Source organism: Pteropus vampyrus, unplaced genomic scaffold, assembly GCF_000151845.1.
Source record: "Pteropus vampyrus isolate Shadow unplaced genomic scaffold, Pvam_2.0 Scaffold1, whole genome shotgun sequence".
In the NCBI taxonomy this organism is placed as follows: domain Eukaryota; kingdom Metazoa; phylum Chordata; class Mammalia; order Chiroptera; family Pteropodidae; genus Pteropus; species Pteropus vampyrus.
In genome coordinates, this window is record NW_011888782.1 from 20,666,911 (window position 1) to 20,685,577 (window position 18,667).

Consider the following 18,667-nt stretch of genomic DNA (forward strand, 5'->3'; position numbering starts at 1 on the left):
GCCCCCACACCTCCCTGAGCCCCTGAGGAGACTCTTTGGGTCACAATGCGCCCCCCGCTTCCTGGTCAATAAAAGCTTGTGGCCCTCACAAGGTGTGGTATGTGGGCTTTTAAGACTGGATCGCTCAGTAGGTCTACCTCGGGCTTCGAGGGGTGGTCTCTCCATGCCCTCCTCCATGGAGGGGTTTGTTTCTTGCTGTTCCCTCCTGTCCGGGGGGACAGACGGTCCTCTCAGTACAGTGTGAGTGTGGGGAGGTAGAGAGTGGGGTGCTGGGGTGCCAGTGTTCAGGGACACACAAACGTGCACACTTTACAGAGAACTCGCATGCAGGTAAAGAGATCACAGCACTTGGTCTTATGATTTTTATAAAAACCCTCAACCTAGGGCTGGGCAGAGGGCAGAGGGGGCTGCAGTGTTGTTCCTGCCAGACTTGAGGACAGACCCAGGGACCAGACCAGCTCCTAGGGCCCCGGAGACGCAGCAGCACAGACAGTATGTTAGACCCGAAGGCAGCGCGGGCCACTAGCTCTGAGCGAGAGGTTGGGAGCAGCCACGCCTGCCCTGTCCCCAGATGTGCACAGAGGGCCTGGTCCGCTCCCAAGCCTAGTCCTGGAGGGACACCTTCACAAAGAGGGTGGCAGATGGATGCTGGTCTCCATTCTTGGACAAGAGGTGGACATGGCGGTATCCTGGCAGGCGAGAAGACGGGAAGGAGCAGACAGGGAGAGTTTCGGTCACTCGGGGAAGGTGCTTCCAGGGACAGCCACCCCAGCCCAAGACGTTCCAGGCCCCGCCTCCCCACACCTTGCCATGCCCCCTCCCCTCGACAGACACTCACCCTGCTTGAGGCTGTTCAGGGGGATAGTGCTTTGGCCAATGAAGTCATTCTTGGAGGAGGCGTCGTAGTCCTCGACCACGAAGCGCACAAGGGCCAGCTCAGGCACCACCACCTCGAACTCAAACTCCGTGTCCCACCGTGGGTTGAAACCTAGGGGTACAGGCACCATGTCATCAGCCTGGACACCAGCTCCAGAGGCTGGGCCCAGCCTAGGCCCAGCACTTACCATTATCGGTGACTACTGCGGTCTGGCGGCTGGCCACATCCCGGCCCACACCGTGGATTTCCACGGTCACCTTGGGGTCTACAATCGAATTCTTATTCTTGTTAACTTTTGGCAGCTGCTGTCCTGAGATGATCTAGAAAAACGTGGTAGAGGGAAGGATTCATGTATAGTATGACAAGGAGGAAGAGAGGCCCACGGGCTCCTGTCCCTCCTGTGGCCAGCCGTACCCTGACATTGAGCCTCTTCCGAGTCCACCAGGGCCCCTGAGCCAGGGCGCGTGAGTTGAAGGTGGAGTTGGGGTCTCGCAGGAAGGCAGGCTTCAGCACGTACCCGCAGGCCCCATTGTCCTGGAAGCGTCCCTGATACACGTCCATCTCTGGCCCAGGGGTCTGGAAGTTCAGGGCCACTACAGGTAGGACAGAGCAGTCACAGGCTGTAAGGTGGCCTCTGGGGACCTAGAGTCCAGCCTCCTCTGGGTACCCTGAGGCCTTAGCGTCACCCGGTGAGGCAGAAGCAGGGTCCAGTATCACTCCGATGCCTACTGCCCTCCTGCCACTGTAACTGACCCACCAAACCAACCTAACATTCCATTTCTGGTGCCAGAATTCAAAGGACTAGTGTGCTAACTATCTAGTGGGGGATAAGTCTAAACTGAGATCACCAGCTCCTAAACCTATAAATCCTGCGTCTGGCCCTGCTTGGGTCCCCAGAGGCTCCAGGTCCCTGGCCCTCTGGCCTGAAACCCTCATCTGAGCCTCCTCCCAGCCCCAGCCAGCCCATACCGATCTGGCAGCCCCCATTCCACATCTCCACAGGGCTGTAGTTGGAAGAGTCCGTTCTCCACCCAGCGGGGTAGATCCTGCTCAGGTGACTCACGTTGTGGCGGACAAGGCTGTTTCCTGAGGAGGGTGTGGGTCGGTCAGACGTGGAGGCCCCCACATGAGTGTGAGCCCCTCCCCACCAGCCCTCCTGGTAAGAGCAGGGGGTGCTGACTGTCCAGGGCGGTGGGAGCCGGGCCTGGCCTCACCTGACTCTTGGAGTAGTCGGAGGACACGGTTCTCGGAGAAGGACACCATCTCATAGAAAGCCTGCCCTGGGCTGCCAGGGCTGGAGAAGCCCCGAAAGTGGACACTCTTGCAGTAAATGACCATATCGGAGAGCTCCTTCACTAGCCTGATCTTGTCCTCCTGGGGGCCATGGGGAGGCCCGGGTTAGAGTCAGAGGTTGGGGCAGGTGGGCACTGAGAGAACCAGAAACCCAGACACAGAGAGACAGAGAGAGGGAGACAGACAGAGAGAGAGGGGGGCAGAGGGTCTGAGTGGCAGCCACAGAGAACTGAGACAAGGCAAACATCCCACCGGGTGATGGGGAGTGATGGGGGAGGGCCCCAGGGCTGCCCCTCCCCCACCCCCACCCACAGCTTCCCCTCGAACCCTGGGCTTGTGCTGCACTCGGCTCCTCACTGCCTCATCTTCCATCTCCGCAGCCTCGTCTTCATCTGACACGACAGTGGCCTCAGGGCCACCTTCCCCTCCGGGGGGCAGGAGACCCCCAAGCTTCTTCCCCTTCAGCAAGATCTTCCCCTTCAGTTGCTAAGGGTGGAGGAAAAGCTAGTCAAGACTAAGGTGGCCGCCCAGCCAGTGCCCCTGCCCTCTCCCCTGGGCAGCCCCTTCCCCACCGGGCACCTCGGGGGAAGGCAGGCTGGTGGTGACCCCATCCAGTGGCCGGTCCAACAGCATGGGGCCCAGGGTAGCATGCAGGTGTCGCGCCATCACGCGCTGCTGCTCCAGGCTGCAGTGGTTCTCCAGGGACAGGATGACAGGGTAGGGGGACACCTGGAGGCCCAAGGGCAGATTAGGAGGGGTTGGATGCCCCTAGCATCCTCCTCCACCCCGACCCCTGGGGTGTGGCCACCTTGAAGGCGTAGTCCCGGATAGCCCTGAGCACGTCGCAGAAGAGGATCTTGGAGGTGAAAGTGTAGCCATGGTAGATGACAGGCTCCTGGTTGGGCCCATCCCAGCAGTCAAGCTCCAAGCAGCGGCAGCCTTTGCACAGCGCCCTGCAGGGAGGGGTGGTGGTGCTAGGACCCTCTGGTCCTGCCCCTACCTGGCCCAGAGCTCCTCGCCCAGCTCCCTGCCCAGGCCCCCCGCCCCCCACCACCACCCGTGGCCCCACCGGATGTAGGCTTCGGTGCTGCTGGGCCCGGTGAGCTGGTCTTCGAGCAGGTAGGTGTTGTGTGAGGAAGATACCAGGTAGTGGCTGAGCGGCTGGCCCATATCCTGGTACACCCGCCGGTGCGCCAGGCTGAAGGCACTGCCATCGGCAGACAGCAGGTACATGAGGAAGCCGTCCTTGGTCATCTGCCGCTGCGCCTTGGCTGGGAGGGTGGACAGAGGTGCCAGTCAGAGCCTTCCGTTGGCCAGCCACCTCCTGGGGTCCCGGGGCGCCACTGCTCCTGGCGCAAGAGCCCCCAGGCCCTCTGCTTCCTGGTCCTGAGCTCGTCCTACTATCTCTTGGAAGAGGGTAAGTTTGAGTCTCTCCACCAGACTGTGGCTACCCCAGAGTGGAGCCCTGTCCCTTCCTCTCCTGTCCCCCACACTGTGAGGCCCCTTGAGGACAGTCCCTCATCTCCTCTATGCCTCCAGACTGGAGCCCCCTCTAGAACAGGGTCCCATCCTGTCTCAAAGCTGGGCCCAGGATGGGCACAAAAAGGAAGCAGGAAAAACCTGCTTTTCCAGCTTCCTCTCTGTTCCCTGGGGGAGGGGTCCTCAAAACCCCCTGAAGGAGGAACCGAGGCGTGTAGTGATGCTGGAGCCCCGCTTCCCATCAGCCTGCTTTCATGGGGTAGGCAAATACGGCCCAGGAGGCCTGGGGCTGGCTGCGGTATCCCCGTCCCTGCAGCTCCCTAGTCGAGGGCCACAGTCTCCCCGGGGGTCTCTCAGCCCAGTGTAGTCCTGGGGGCTGCAGGGTGCAGGCCCTGGCCAGGCCCTCACCAGTCTCGCTGGGCTCGTAGCGCTCAATGAGGGAGAGGGCCAGTGCAGGTCCCGCCGCCTCCTCCCGTTGCTGATGCTGCAGAAATGTCACTAACTGATCCACCGACAGGGTCTCCTCCGAGCCTGCGGCCTCAGCAAAGGTTTGATCGATCTCCTCTCGCTGGGTCAGCATCTTGTAGAAGGCCTCAATCTCTTCATCCTCTAGGGAGTCTGTCTGGGAGTGGTCACATTCCTGCAAAGCCAGGACAGCCAAGTGGGCAGGCTCAGAACAGGCCCTGGGCTAGGGACGGGGACCCCACTGCCAGGCAGACCTGGCCCTCACTTCTGCCTCACCCTGAAGATCTTCCGGGCATAGCTGTCGTCCACCCGGATGTTGAGCTCCTTCAGGAAATTCTGCAGCTCCTTGAAGCTCATCTTGTTGTCCTTGTTTTTGTCAGCTTTTCGCAAGCAGGAGTGAATCCAGCTGGGCAAGAAGTTAGGAAAGAACCCGGGAGCCGTGGTATCCCCAGGGTCCCAGCCAGAGCCAGGGTTCAAGCCCAGTGTCAACGGTAGGTCCAGGTGGACTGAGGCCACCTGTAGGCACAGCTCCCTGCAAGCCTGACTTGCTGCATAGCCGACTTTCAGGGGCAAGACCTGGTGGCCTCTTGAGAGGAAATGTTATATCCTACCTAGTATGAGGTCTTTTTCCTATTTGTTGACTTTGAACCCTTACAAATTAAACACACACACACATTTCTTTCTACAAAAGGGTTCATTACAGACAATTTAGAAAATAGATAAACAAACAAATCACCCATAGACCCAGGGATAACTACTGTTAACGTTTCAAGGTGTCACTCTGGTTTTCAATACATAATTGTTAGTCAACTTGACTAAAGCAGTTGAGGCTTATTTTACAGGAAACAGCGAATTCCAAGCCACTGATCAGAAGGTGGGGACATCCTATGCAAAAACAAAGCCTGGATCACGTTGTCATGATTGGGGCACTTAGGCCCCCGCCGCTTACCTCTACTCTCTCTCCCCTCAGCCTCCCAATTCCAGGCTGGTTACAGATGGGAAGAGGGGACAGCAGCGGGGGCTGCATAGTTGTCTGTCCTTGGGTCAGAGTGAACCAAAGAGTATTCCAGGTACCTCCTCTGCTTCCCTCCTACGGCTGAATTGTGTTCCCCTAAAATTCACATGTTGAAGTCCTAACCCACAATACGATGGTGTTTGGAGATGAGGCCTTCTGGGAGGTTTAGATGAGGTCATGAGGTGGGGCCCTCATGATGGAATTAGTGCCCTTATAAGAAGAAACCAGAGAGCTTGTTGTCTGTCTCTGGCTCAGTCTCTCTCTGCCATGTGAGGACGCAGTGACACAGCAGCCATGCAAAAACCAGGAAGAGAGCTCTCGCCAGAGCCCAACCCCACCGGCATCCTGCCTCCAGAACTGTGAGAAAATTAATTTCTGTTGTTCAATTCACCCAGGCTGTGGTATTTGGGTATGATGGTCCAAGCTGGGTATCTGCCATACCAAGGCTGCCCTGGGGACAACAACAGCCAGTATCTGCAGGCTGGGCCTGGACCCACTGCCCTCAGAAGGATACTGCTGCAGCTTCTGTCGCTGGTCCATGGAGCCCGAGTGGTGGATAATCTTGCGCAGACCCTGCACCCAGTGCTGGGCATCTGCTGGCGATGGGGCGATGAGGTCTAGTGTGTTTCGCTGGTCCTTAAAGACAATGGAGAAGCAGCGGTCCTCGGGCACGTCACGGGCAAACTTCTCCAGGCCCTCGGTGCGGTGTCCCATCCGTACCTCCTGAATGTCCTCTATGGAGACTGTAAGAAGGGGATGGGGCGGTCAGGCAGAGAGAGGCGTGAGGCCGAGCCCTGCCCCCGGCATGGCCGAGGCCACGGTGTAAGGGCGCACAGCTTAGAGACAGAGCCGGGGCTGGAGCTCAGGCCTCCATCCAGAAAGAAAGGATGAGGCAGAAGGAAAGACAAGGGGCGCGAAAAGAGGAAGACAGAGACTGAGGGGGAGAAGGAATGTGAGACACGGCTTAACGCGCAGAGTGGAAACATGGCCAGGGGAATGACTTTAGGGCGGGAAGAGTGCCTGGGACCCCAGGCCCACTCTTTCTGTGCTGTAGGGAACAAGGCCGCTGGGAGAACTGGGGCCGGGCAAGGCTCTTAGACAGATGGGGGAGCACAGGGGCCTGTGACACAGAGGTCACACACCCTCTAGAACATAATTGACTTTGGACTCATCCTCCCCTCAGACAGCCTAGAGAGCCTCCAGGCCCTCGGTCAGCCCCGGCCTCGGGGTATGAGAGCAGAGGGCCAAAGACAGCAGGAGAAGTGCTTGTGTCAGAGGGTTGAGAGGGCTTTGCTCTGTGTCTATCTGTATGTGTCCTCCTGGCAAGGAGAGTGCAGGCAGGCTCTGTTCCTCCAGGGTCCCAAGAGGCAGACTGGAGGGGTGCCCTTTGGGGAGAGATTACATCATTCTACCCTTGGGAACCAGGAGGAAGGCTCTGCCTTCCAAGCTTCGGGGAGCAGCAAGGCCCTACCTACCCTCCCTCACCCGCAATGTGTCTTCCCTGGCCTGGCCCGGAGCCAGTCCCACCAGCTGGGCTCATGCTGGGCCTCTCAGCATCAGGGTCCAGGCTCTGTGTCCTCCCCACCCCCTTTCTGAGCCATCCACATCCATCTGTCCTGTGTCCCAGACTAACTCTGGCTAAAAGCCCACCTGTTCCTTCTGGTGCCTACCCACACCCTGAATGCCCCAGGGCCTCCCAGCCACCTGCAGGTGCCATGTGCCCAGCCCGGGCAGCAGGCTCTGAGGAGTAGGACACGTGAGCCCTGGGCCATATAGGGAACCGGGGATATCCCTGCTTAATCCCTCTGTCCACAGCCTCCTGTGCCCCACTAGGCCCCACAGCAGCTGCAGCTGACCCAGGCTGGGAGTGAGAACAGGAAGCCTGCGCCATGGAGCTCCTGGGCCAGCACCCCCACCCACACCAACGAGAAAGTCCAGATGCCTTTGATGCTGATAATGCCTCGTCCGCCTCTGGGAATCAGACTCAAGGCAGGGGCTAGTAGTGGCAGGATCAGGGGAGACTTAGACATCAGGGAGCAGAGGCAGAGAAGAGTGGGGGTAGGGGGCTGCTCCACTCCTCCCTCACCTGGCGTCAGATTCCCTGACGGAAAGCAGTCTCACTTGCCTAGAGAAGGGACACAGCCAAGAGGCAAACTCATCCCAAGGCCTGTATCGGTGGCCCTGGCATGGAAGAGAGCCTCTTCTGGCCACGGTCCTCACCTGACCACACCTGATGTCCAGCCCCGGACCTGTCACCGCTGCAGCCGCTCCTGTCAGGGTGCAGGCCCCTCACTCCTGTGCCTTCCTCGTTCTCACCTCTGCACCTTTGCTCACACCAGATCTTCCCGCCCTTGCGCTCACAGCTGTACCAGTATGAGGGTCTCACCTTGCCAGTGCAGGTCTAGAAAGACCTGAGTCTCTATCATGCTACTGCCCCATGCCCAGCCCCTGCAGGTACTGGGCACACCTGGGTAACCATGCATATGTACTGGTTGGCCAGTGGGCTCCCAGGAATCCCCAGGGCTCAGAGTGTAAGATACCCGCTTCCCACCATGCCACCACCGGCCAGCATCTAACAGGAAACTCCATGCCTGTGAAGAAGCCTGGCTGGTACCACAGAGGCAAGGTCAGGGTCACCCCTACGCTATGTGGCAGACATGTGCTGAGGATGGCGTTTTGAGAGCACTTCAGACTCCATCCCCTCTGACCCCGCCCTCCTTTGCTCAGAAACTTCCCACAGCCTGTAGCCCCAAGGCTCCCGCCCTGCTCTTCCCATCTGCCCCTGCTCCTGTCCTGCCTCGCCTCTTCCACAGGCCAGCAGGTCATACCTTCTCAGTGTTCCAAGGCCTGGCAGACCCCTCCTTTGTTTGGTTTCATTCCCTACGGAGCTTCCGGTGGGCTGGCCTGCCTGCCCCTCAATGGCCAAGGGCAGGGGGATTTCCAGGAGTCTGGGCTGTGTAAAACCCAGCTGCAATGGTCTCTCTGCACTGCCCAATACAACAGCCACCAGATACATGTGGAGACTTAAATATAAATTCATTAAAATTCAATAAAATTAAGAGTTCAGTTCCTCAGTCACACTAGCCACATTTCAAGCGCTCAATGGCCACAGGTGGCTAGTGGCACCTGTGTCAGATAGCACAGATACAGAACATTTCCACCGACGCAGGAAGTTCTCTTGGATAACATTGGTTTGAAATTCTCCCACCAAGTGGAGGTGCAGGGTAGACCTCTCATCTGACAGAATTTTTAGGGTATTCTTAGGTTAAGGGGGACGGTCAGCAAAGCTTTCTCCAGAAGGCCTTGTAGGGAACACTCTCCATTTGCAGGATTCCTGGACCCTTTCCGAAGCTTCTGGAAAACCCTCAGGCCCACACCCTCTAGGGAGCTACCCAGCTGAGGCCTCTCTCTTCGGTCCTAGCCCTGCTCTGGCACAACCTCCCTGCTATGGCCCCAACCCCAGCAAAGGGCCACCTCCTGCAGTCCCACCTCATATCCTGGCCACTCATATTCAGAAGAGCCTTATCTGTCCCCAGACACTGGGCTGGCTTTTGCCCTCACCACGCCTGGAGTCCTAGTTTGCCCAATTTCTCTCCCTCCCACAATGACCTGGGCAGACACACCTGTGAATTTCCCCAGCACCGTTCAACTCCCTCCCTAATTCTGAGCCTGCTTCCCAATTTGTGGTCCTGATTCATGGTGGACCTCCACCCCCCAGCCAGCATCAGTGTCCCCATCGAAGCAGGGGTGACATACTCTGCCTCCTACCCTGTAGCCCCGGGGCACTCACATAGCTGGGACTCTGGGGTCCGCATGACCTTGCGAGACTCCTGCCAGATGGTCTTGCAGTCCTCCTGCAGCTTGTAGAAGCGCTCTCTCCGCCATGAGTTGGACTTCACCTTCAGAAGCTGGCTGCCCTTCAGCAGAGCCTGTAGGTCCTCGTCATCCTGTAGGCCTAGGGGTCAGAGCTGGTAAGATGCCACCTCCTCCATTGTCCTTGTTACTCCAGACCCTACACTAGCCACACCCACTTCTGGACCCTTCCAGAGCCCACTTTTCATCATCCTCATCCTCAGCTCTTTGCCTCCACCACAAAGTCATCTCTGATTGCCAGCTAAGGCTATGTATACCTTAGACACTTACCCACTCAAGGCCACAATGTAACTAGTCACCCACGGTTGAATGGATAAAGGGAGGTCAGCTAATCTAAGAACACCTGATCCTTGGGGGATCAGACCCCTAGAAAGTGGCCTGGCTCTGAAAGACGAGGTGGGCCCCTCCTGGTCACACTTAATGACCCATCATTGTAATGTAGAGAGAGATACATCTATATCTGCATCTGTATGTATCGCCTATATCTGTATCTATATCTAGATCTGTATCTGTAGCAATCATCCCAGCCACATGTAGTCCGGCACCCAGCTCTGTTCAGAGCCAGCTGGCCATGTCACCTCACACCTGTCACCGAAATAAAAACTGCGTGGCCTCAGCAATGTCTGCCCTTCTGTTCAAGCAGAGTGGTGGTGTCAGAGACCATGTGGGTGCAGTCTGGGGGGCCTGTGCCTAGGCCTATAAGTTTTTATTTTCTAGCTCAGATCTCCAGCCCTTTATAGCCTCTCCTACTTTAACCGTGTCCGCTTCACTCCCCAGCCAACCCCACACACCCACAAGACCTACAGACCCTTCTGTACCACTTCCTTAAGCCTCAGCCACCCACATCCTCTTTTTCCCTCCCCAATCTCCTGCCTCCAGTGGGGACAGAGCCCAGTGCTAACACGCCCCCCCCCCCACACACACACACCCCCACCGCTTTAGGCAACTCCCTTCCCTCTCTGCGCCTCTGTTCTGCCATCTGCTACTGGGTGAGAACAGTGCTGGAGGGGACATCTCCGGGCCTCCTTAGTCAGAGGTGACATTCTGGTGTGATCTTCCCTCGCCTTTGTCCCAAGTCTCTCCACTACTTCCAGGAGACCCCTCTGCCTGAGTGAAGCCCCAGGGGAAGCCTAGAAGAGAACAGGGCTCCTGCAGGCTGTCCTAAACTGTTTGTTGGCTGTGTCTGTAGGGCTCAAGACAAGAGGAAGTGGGAAAGAGTCCCCAGCCTGCCAGAGGAGAGTCACCTCAGCCTCTGCTGGGGATTCTATGGTTCTTTCTGAGGTAGAGGTGCAACTGAGAGGGACCTCTTACCCTTGGCCTACACCCCACTCCCATTAGGGCAAGCTATTGTCCACAGCACAGATGGGAATGGGGGAGGGGGTTGGAAAGTAGAAGGCGAGCCCCATCCTCTGCTTCTGGAAAATACCATGAGGAGATGACATGTTCATCCTGTCCTGGAGCCAGTCTGTGGCTCTATCTGCGGTGAGGCAGAGATAAGTCCACTGGCTGCCGACATGACTTCCGGAACACGGACCTCTGTCCCAAGGGGGGCTTGATAACCGCTGCCCTCTGGGCCACTGGGAAACCTGGGCAGGCACCTCTATGTCCAAGCCTCGTTTGAGGTCCTATTGTTTCTGAGGCCTCTGGGCTGCCTGCTGCACAACCCAGAAAGTGTCTATGAGAGTCCCTCGACCAGCCCCACTTTCCTGTGGAAGGGCGGTGGTGAGGGGCCCGTGGAAAGAATGCGAAGGGTGCTGCAGGTGCTAACAAGAGGCTGGGAGTGGGAAGTGTCAGGAGTCTGGTCCATGTACCCAGCATGATGCATAATGGAGACAACTAGGCCTGGAACCCACAGCAATACACAGGTATAGAGAGAGAAAGTCACGCTCACCACACCACCACATTCAGTCACACACTGCCACACATAACCTCGAAGAGACAATGAGCCACACAGAGTGGTACACATTGTTACATGGAGTCACACACAGCCACACAACATACAGTGCCAGAACATCATCATAATAATGATAATCGCATCCACCATAATAATAGTTAGGATTTGAGTAAGATACTGTTCTTAGCACATGTATTTAATCTCTCCGACAACCCTATAAGGAAGGCACCATCATTATTCCCATTTTACAGATGAGGAAATTGAGGCTCAAGGAAGTTCCATGGTGGAGTTAGGACTCAGAAGCCCGCCCACAGGTAAGTACTCAGAAACATTACCTTATGCAGCCACCACTCAGAAGCACACTGCCACAGAGAGTAACATCAGAAAATCTACATAACACACACACCATCACATGACAGAACCCAGTCATCTGGGTGACTCACTGTCCCATCTGTCACCCACAGTGCACAGGATCACAGTGGACCACGCATTACCCTGCAGATCATCTCATTGGGTCATACCAGTTACACACTGGGCCACATACCCAGTGGTAGCTTGTAAACCTGTAAACAGGAGAGTTAGGGGTGGCAAGGGGCAGGGAGCCTTTGAAGGGCGGAGGTAGACCAGGAGAAGGGATAACAAATTCCCCCAGTACTCACCCCACATACCACCCCTGCAAACACAGTCCCACAGTAGGTCATACACTCACAGAAGCACTAAACAGGTCCAATCAAAGAATGGAAGGCAGGACCCAGAGCTCAGGAACATTCAATCTGCGTCCTGCCCCAGCTGACATCCCAGTCTCTGGAGATCTTGGTGCCCCGTGCGTCCCTTACCCAGCCTCCGCCCATTGAGCGCCGCCACCCGGAGGCTCTGCTCCTGCAGGTAGAGCTCTCTGGAGCGGCTCCGCCTCCGGCCCCCCAAGAACTGCATAATGCTCCGTAGTGCCCCTGCCACCCGCCGAGCCTGGCTCGGGACAATGCTGCAGCATCCAGAAGCCTTCCAAGGCGGGGAACAGGCGTGGAGACCAAGCCTGGAGGGGCGGGGTCTCGGCCCTAGAAGCCGGGCGAGGGAAATCTGGGCTGGAAGGGGCGGAGCCAGACCCAGAGGGGCGAGACAGATACCGGTGGAGGTGGGGGGAGAGCGGAATCCAGGCGGGGCGCCCCGGAGGAGGAGCCAGGACCGGGAGATGGAGTGGGACAAATCCATAATCCAGGAAGATCAGTGACGAAAGCCAAAGCCCAGAAAGCGGATCGAGGGTAGAGCCAGAGCCAAAGCAAGGTAGAGGGGGGAGAGAAGCCGGGGCTGGGAGATGACATGGAGGTAGAGCCATACCCAGGAGCCGACCCGGAGCGCAGCCAGGGCCCAGGGGCCGAACCCCGAGAAGGCCCTGCACTGGAAAGGCTGCGTTCGGCGGAAGGGGGCGGAACCTCAACTTTAGAGGCGGTGCGGGGGCGGAGTCCTGCCAGGGGGCAGAGTCTGAGCCGCGCTTCTAAACACCAGCTGGGCGCCTGGCAGAGGATGCAACCGCAGGGCAAGACCGAGCTGAGGAGAGGCGCCCAGAAGGGCCGCGGCCTGGGCTGCAGGGTCTAGCGGCGTGCCAGACCACCGAGCTCGCCAAATATTTTACCAAAGTTACTGAACGAATTCACTGTGACTTAGCTGGCTGTTGCCTCACTTGCGAACCTCAGGCAGACCCGTTTCCTTCTCGAAGAGTGGGGTAATCGCCAACGTTCCGATTGCGAATGGAATTCTTGAAAAAAATGCTCATCTTAAAATGAGTCCATTAACGCAGGCTTGCTTTGATAAATAGAGAGGACGACTGCAACTTTATACGAAACTGTGCTGCCAGTGTGCTGGGGAACAGTGGGACCTTTCATGTAAGTTACAACTTTCCTTTCATTCGCCCAGCAATTATTTATTGAGCCCCTACTGTGTGCCAAGGTCAGGACACCACCCACTCCAGGCCTGACTCACTCCTCTCTTTTACTCCCTGCCTCTGAATAATAGTCCTTCCATTCACCTCGCTTCGGCTCCAGTCACCAGCGTTGACAGTGAGTCACTGGCAAAGCCAGTTATTAAAACAGACAAGCACTCCGAAGCGCGGAGTGACTTGCCTAAAGTCACACCACAAAGAATAAATCATAAGAACGTGTGTTAGTGTAGATGAGCTGAAATATGGGCACAGACAAGTCGTTATTTACTTGGAAACCGGGAGGGGAGCCCAGGATAAGGAGAACTTCTGTTTTAGAGAAACCATGCAAGGGTTTTTAACTGGAAGACCAAGAATCACATGTCAATATAACTTGCTTCCTTTGAATCCTTATGTATTTTATTTTATGCATTTAAAAACACGATCCTGAGAAGGAGTCCACAGGCTTTACCTAACTGCCAAAGTGGCCTATAGCACAAAAAAGTTACTGTTTAGTGTGGATCGGTAACCCCAGGAACAGAGCTTTGAAACATCATTGAGGTGAGGAGGGGGCTGGCCACCCCAACTTGCTACGATAGTTCTGGAAACATTACTCTTGGGGGTATTGGCTTTTAGCCAAACTGTAGCTCCTATGCCCATCAGTGCTTTATCTTCACAACATCTTCCGTGAAATGGGTATTGAGATCCCATGGGCGAGAATACAGACCCAGAGAGGCAAAGGGATTTGCCCAGAGTCACAACATAAGTAGAGACAAAGGTATAACTGGAGCCCAGGTCTCCGGGGGCCAAGATGAAGTCAGGCCTGAACCCGCCTTCCACGTTTACAAATGTCAGTTCTTAGAGCCTAGCAGGAGGGATCAGGTGTAGAAAAAGTTAGTGGAGGGTAGATGTGTTCAGTGAGGACAGGACCCTGGGAAGTAATGGCGTTCAAAGGCATCTGGGGACCTGCTCAAGAAGCCAGTATGGCCTGACCAGAATGGAGAAAGCAGAGGAAATGAGAGGCTGGGGGGCAGGAACATCATTTTGAGGGCTTCAGGGACTTGGAAAGGAGCCCCTTGAATCCTGAGCCCAGTTCTGATATTTTTCCTGGCTACAGACCCTCTTATGGTGCCCCCTCCTCTCCCAAAGAACTAGACGGCAACTCACAGAGCATGGTCACTTAGGGCGTGGGCCTCCTGCAGCAACATAGCACCTGCTGGGTACCAGGCACTGTTCTAATTGCCTTATAGGTATTACCTCATTCAATCCTCATAGCAACCCTATGAGGTAGGTAGCATTCTTATCCCTCATTTACAGATGAGGAAACTAGGCACACAAAATCAAGAGATTTGTCTAAGATGAAAAAAACCAAGACTTGACTTCAAGTAGTTTGCCCAGAATCCATGCCTGTATACTATCCTGCCTCTGCATGCATCTGGGGACAAGGACAAAAGGGACATTTCATATCTAGGTGGGCCCCTAGCCCCTCAGGCCAATAGAGGGGGGCCTTCCTGCCCAATATGAAAGGGGTGCCTACTCTCCGATGAAAGTGTAAACAACCTGGTACAGCACAGGGCACAGTGACCACCCCCCCCCCCCACCAGTTCTCCTTGAAAGGTTCTTGCTACCCCATCTAGTTTGCAGGAGGGACAAAAGGCAGTCAAGGGAGGTAATTTTGGATGATGAGCTAGAAGTGGCAGGGACTTCAGGAAAACAGCTTGAAGTCGTAGTGTTCATGCCAGCCCTGCAGGAAGGGCTGGACAGAGTCAGGCATTTGGGAGGCAGGTCTCAAACAAGATGGGCCAAGGTGGCCAAGTCCGTGTCACAGGACTGGGAGGCTCTGGCCAAGCCTCCAATGCAGCTTCCTCTCTAAGGAAGATACCAGGGTAGAGAGACTAAACAAAGACAGATCCCTGAGGATGGAGTCCATTCCAACATGAGCTGAGGCCGCAGCCGTGCCAGAGGTGACCAGAGGGCTGTTAGGAGGTCTGAGTGTGAGGCAGGCACGGAAGAGGTGGCAGTGTGCAGGGTAGACAGCACTAGCTAGGGATGATGAGAGAGAAAGGAGAGGTCTCCACTGTGGTTCTCTGAGATGCCTAGTCTCCCTTCCTGTCAGGTTGGCAGGAGCATTAAGGACACCTCTGGCCTCAGGAGAGAAGAGGGAGCATTGGAAGGAGAGAGGATCCCATGACCCAGCTCGACAAGGTTGCTTTGAGGAGCCCGGGCTGCTGGTATGAGGATAACAGCTCTGTGCACTGAACAAGGTCTCTCTGGGCCAACTGTGAAACAAGATAGACTGCGGACTGGCTGATAAGAACATCTCTGGGTCTCCCTGAATTCTAGGGCTTTCTAGTGGCTAGCTGGAGGGCTCTGACTTTCTCTTAACCAACTATTATCTCCATGTACACTTTAGAAGGATAGGTGGTAGGCACTAAAGTCTCCGACTCCAAGGGTAGTAGAAAATAGAGGGAGATATGGTTTAGCAGTGATTGGTGTGGAAGGGGCAGGGTGTGCTGAGCTGACAGATGATCTGGGAGACAAGAGGATAAAGGTTCCCTAAGAGTGGCTGAGTCCCCAGGCTGGAGCAAAAAGATGCCAGGTCCAGGTTGGGGGTCCTATCCAGCCAGATCTTCATCCTGGAAGGACAGCGTTAGGGCAAGGAGCTGGCTCTGACTCTGTTCCCAGGTCGGGGGAGACAAGAGCTCCGCAGGACCAAGGGTGGAGCTGCAGGCATTTCGAGCTGAGACTTGGCCCTGTCCGGCCAGGAGGGTGCGCAGATGGGGAGCAAAGGGCTGCTCCTCCCAGCCTGGGCATCGCTGACTACGATTTCTGCGCGGGGCAGCAGTTACGGCAGCACTGCCCGACCTCCGCCAATCTTGCACATCTCCTCGTCCCACCCCAAATCCCCACCCCGCCACACCCACGCGGCCCGACGCGGTCCAGGCACGCTTGAGCTTTGGGGCGCCTGTCCAGGCGGGGCGGGGCGGGGAGAACTCGGTTACTCGTGGATGTTGGTTCCTTCCCTCCTTGGCCCCTCCGTGCGCGCTGGACAATGGAGCCCAGTCTTCCGTGACCAGAATAAGGAGGAGTCCCCTAAGCCGGGGGAACCAGGAAGGAGTCTTCAAGAAAGTCTTCAGACCCACACTCTTCCCCTCTCCCCCGGTCCGATCTGGGGGACAAGCCTGGAAATGACGAGGGTTGTGCTGGGCAGTCCCACCCCTAGTCCTGGGCTGAGATTTCCCCTTTGCGACAAAAGGGCGAAGGGCGGGCCCGGGGCGGGGCGAGGCGGACGGCGGATGAAGGAGTTGGGGGTCTTCCGCCCAGAGAAGGGAACGGCTTTCTGCGGGGTAGACCCACGCAGGGACTCCCCGCGCGCCAGCCCGGCACTCACCGTGCAGGGTCAAGAAGTCCCGGCCCGAGTCCATGCCCGACGGGCTGCGCGGCGGGAGCCGGGCGCTGCGGGACACACGTGCGCGGTAACAGCGCCGGCGGTCTCGGGTCCGAGCCCAGCGCTGTGGAGACCCGAATGGACTGTGGTGGGAGGAGGCCGAAGGTGGACCCGCCCCCCGGGTCCACCAACCCGCGTCTCTCCCCGCCCCCTCCTAGGGATCGGGGAGGGAGGGCAGAGATGGGACTGGGAAGCCCGCCTAACTCTGGCCGCTGGCGGGTAGGCGAGCCAAGGCCAGAAATAGCCGATCCCGCCCGCTTCCTCCGCTCCTGCCACCCACAGGCCGCTGGCCCTGTCATTACCGCCGGCGGCCCGGCCCCACGCCCTGCCTGTGGGCGCCTCGCTGGGGTCAGGGTGATGCTCCAAAGAATTTGGTGTCATCCTGGGGAAGGGACAGTCTAACGTCCGACGCCCAGCCGGGCTCCTGCGAAAGGGAGCTTCCGCGTCCAGGCATCCAGGCGTCCAGGCGTCCAGGCGTCCAGCAGCGGCTCCCCGAAGGTCTGCTTTCCAATCTGCAAAATGGGTGCATGGGTTGTGAGGTCCTCAGAGAGGAATGCCTGGACTTTGTCCAGAGGAGAGTCCCCTCCCCTCTCGCTGGGAAGTTTCTAACCTGGGAGCGACTTTGGTGGGGGCTGTTGGGGAGGGGAGAAAGCTCACAACAAGCAGGTGCAGAGAGCCCACCTTTGAGGCCCCTACACCTCAAACTCCTGGAAATATCTGCAGCAGAGTGGCTGACAGGTGTAGGATCTGGGGTTGGATGACATTCCCAGGATTTATCTTTGGGTGGCCTCCCAAGGGACTGTCGGGGCAAGGGGCCCCTATGAGGACACCCCACTCTCACCTTCGACTCTTGCAACCCAGACACCCTCTTTATAGGGTATGCAGAGAGCGCCCCCCGCCCCCGCCAGGAAAAATCCAGCGATTTTCTGCCCACTACCCTTTGGGAGAGACCCCAGGGGGCCTCCCAGGATGAGGGGTGCTGGGCCCACCCATGAATCACCTAGGCTTCTGGGCTGATATGGCCAATGTGAGACAGAGTCTGGTGGAAGTCTATTGGACCCTTTCTGGAGGAAGCCCCTCCTCTTCTCAGCACAACCAGGCCTAAGTGGCTTTGAATATCTCAGGAAGGGATGGAAGCAAGCCGGTTCTGAGGGTTCTGAGGGTTGAGAATGGGTCAGGAGTTCAGTACTTTGGAGAGCCCCCCCTCCACCTGCCTCCTTCACAGGAAGGGAGGCTAGCCCTTTATCTGGCATTCACTCCGCCGGCCGTCCTGTCCTCCAGTAGGAGTACCTCCCACCCCGCAGGTCTGTCAGAAACCTCCCTGCATTCCCTTCTGCTTAGGGATGAGCAAGTCCACACTGGCAGGCCTCACTTGGAGCCCCAGCCTGGAGGTAGGGAGTACAAGGGGGTCCTTTCTCTGCTCTTACCTCTCCTCACTATCCTAAGTCAGGATAAACCCTTCTAGGCCTGCCCTCTGGGGGCCTCCTCTGGCCTTGAGGCCTAGTACTTAAACCTCTGACATCCCTGGGGGCCTGCAAGCCCCTCTATTCGGTTAGCCAGTCTTCTTCAAGCCCTGCTCCATTCCCAGGCAAAGAACCAGTGAAATTCTGACACCAGCAATTGACTTGGCTTCATCTCAAGCATCATTCCTATTTATTTACGTCACCTCCCAGCTCTGAGCCCCAAGCCCAAACCAGGGCATCATCTGAGACTGTCGCTTCTCTCTTTGCCCAAAGTGCCCCTGGTGGGAGCTGCAGCCAGGCTCTTCCTTTGCACACCCCAAACCCACTTCACACAGACCCTCTTTTGGCCTCTGGCACAGGCAGAGGAGCAGAAGCCTCCTCCCTGGCCAGGGTTATTAGACAGGATGGGCGTGGCTGACTCAGAACTGGCACATGCAACCAGGTTCTGCTAGAAAAGAGGGCTGGGCCACACCCTGCTCTGAGAAACAAGGCTGTTGCTCAGACCTGTTTGGGTCAGCCTACACTCCAGTACTCTCTTCACCTTCTCTGTCCGCCCCTTTCTCTCTCTCATGAGCTGGGAGGCACTCAGCTTGTTTCCGCTGGACATAAGCCTCTGTGGTGATTACGACTGTATATATGTGTGTGGAGGGGCTGAAGAGCCCAGTAAGAGGCTTTCTACCTAACCACAAAGTTGCTGGTTTCTGCTCCCTCTGCCTAAACTCCCAGGGCCCTCTGTGGGCCCAGCCCCAGCCAGGAGCCTAAATTACCCTCCTCAAAACCCAGCCCTCAGTAACCTCTACCAGATGCCCTGAGATCCTGGTAACTCACAGGGCTTTTGGCAGACTCAGCCGGGTGCACAAAGAGGCCATGCCTGCCCAAAGACTAGTTGTCTAATGATAGAGTTTCAGACATTTCACCACCCCTAGCTACCATCCTGTCTTCAAGGTG

The 18,667-nt window shown here is 56.9% G+C and overlaps 1 protein-coding gene across 6 annotated transcripts; it reads right to left on the reverse strand.

Annotated features, from left to right (window-relative positions):
- Window positions 1-331: 331 nt before the first annotated feature.
- On the reverse strand, window positions 332-16,355 carry PLCD1 (phospholipase C delta 1). 6 transcript variants are annotated; one of them, XM_023537502.1, is made up of 16 exons: window positions 10,429-10,465; window positions 10,067-10,132; window positions 8,920-9,084; window positions 5,644-5,872; window positions 4,391-4,520; window positions 4,058-4,289; window positions 3,240-3,441; window positions 2,979-3,123; window positions 2,750-2,899; window positions 2,498-2,656; window positions 2,092-2,251; window positions 1,847-1,963; window positions 1,292-1,470; window positions 1,065-1,197; window positions 839-988; window positions 332-689 (listed from the first exon to the last, which is right to left on the reverse strand). In XM_023537502.1, the coding sequence occupies exons 1-16, from the start codon at window positions 10,448-10,450 to the stop codon at window positions 604-606; spliced, it is 2,325 nt and encodes a 774-aa protein (XP_023393270.1). In that variant the 5' UTR covers window positions 10,451-10,465; the 3' UTR covers window positions 332-603. The 6 variants fall into 6 exon arrangements, 5 of the variants coding, with proteins under 5 accessions (XP_023393270.1, XP_011363292.1, XP_011363522.1 ...); XM_011364990.2 differs by lacking the exons at window positions 10,067-10,132; window positions 10,429-10,465 and adding an exon at window positions 16,200-16,355; XM_011365220.2 differs by lacking the exons at window positions 10,067-10,132; window positions 10,429-10,465 and adding an exon at window positions 11,733-12,160.
- Between the last annotated feature and the right edge of the window lie 2,312 nt (window positions 16,356-18,667).

Excerpts from the sequence above, each read along its gene's own strand:
- PLCD1 (XM_011365220.2), bottom strand. The coding sequence starts at position 12,105 with ATGGATTTGTCCCACTCCATCTCCCGGTCCTGGCTCCTCCTCCGGGGC. Across the intron at positions 4,521-5,643 it reads CAGCGACAGAAGCTGCAGCA|CTGGATTCACTCCTGCTTGC; the intron begins GTATCCTTCTGA and ends CTTCTTGCCCAG. Across the intron at positions 1,198-1,291 it reads GGAAGAGGCTCAATGTCAGG|ATCATCTCAGGACAGCAGCT; the intron begins GTACGGCTGGCC and ends ACGTTTTTCTAG.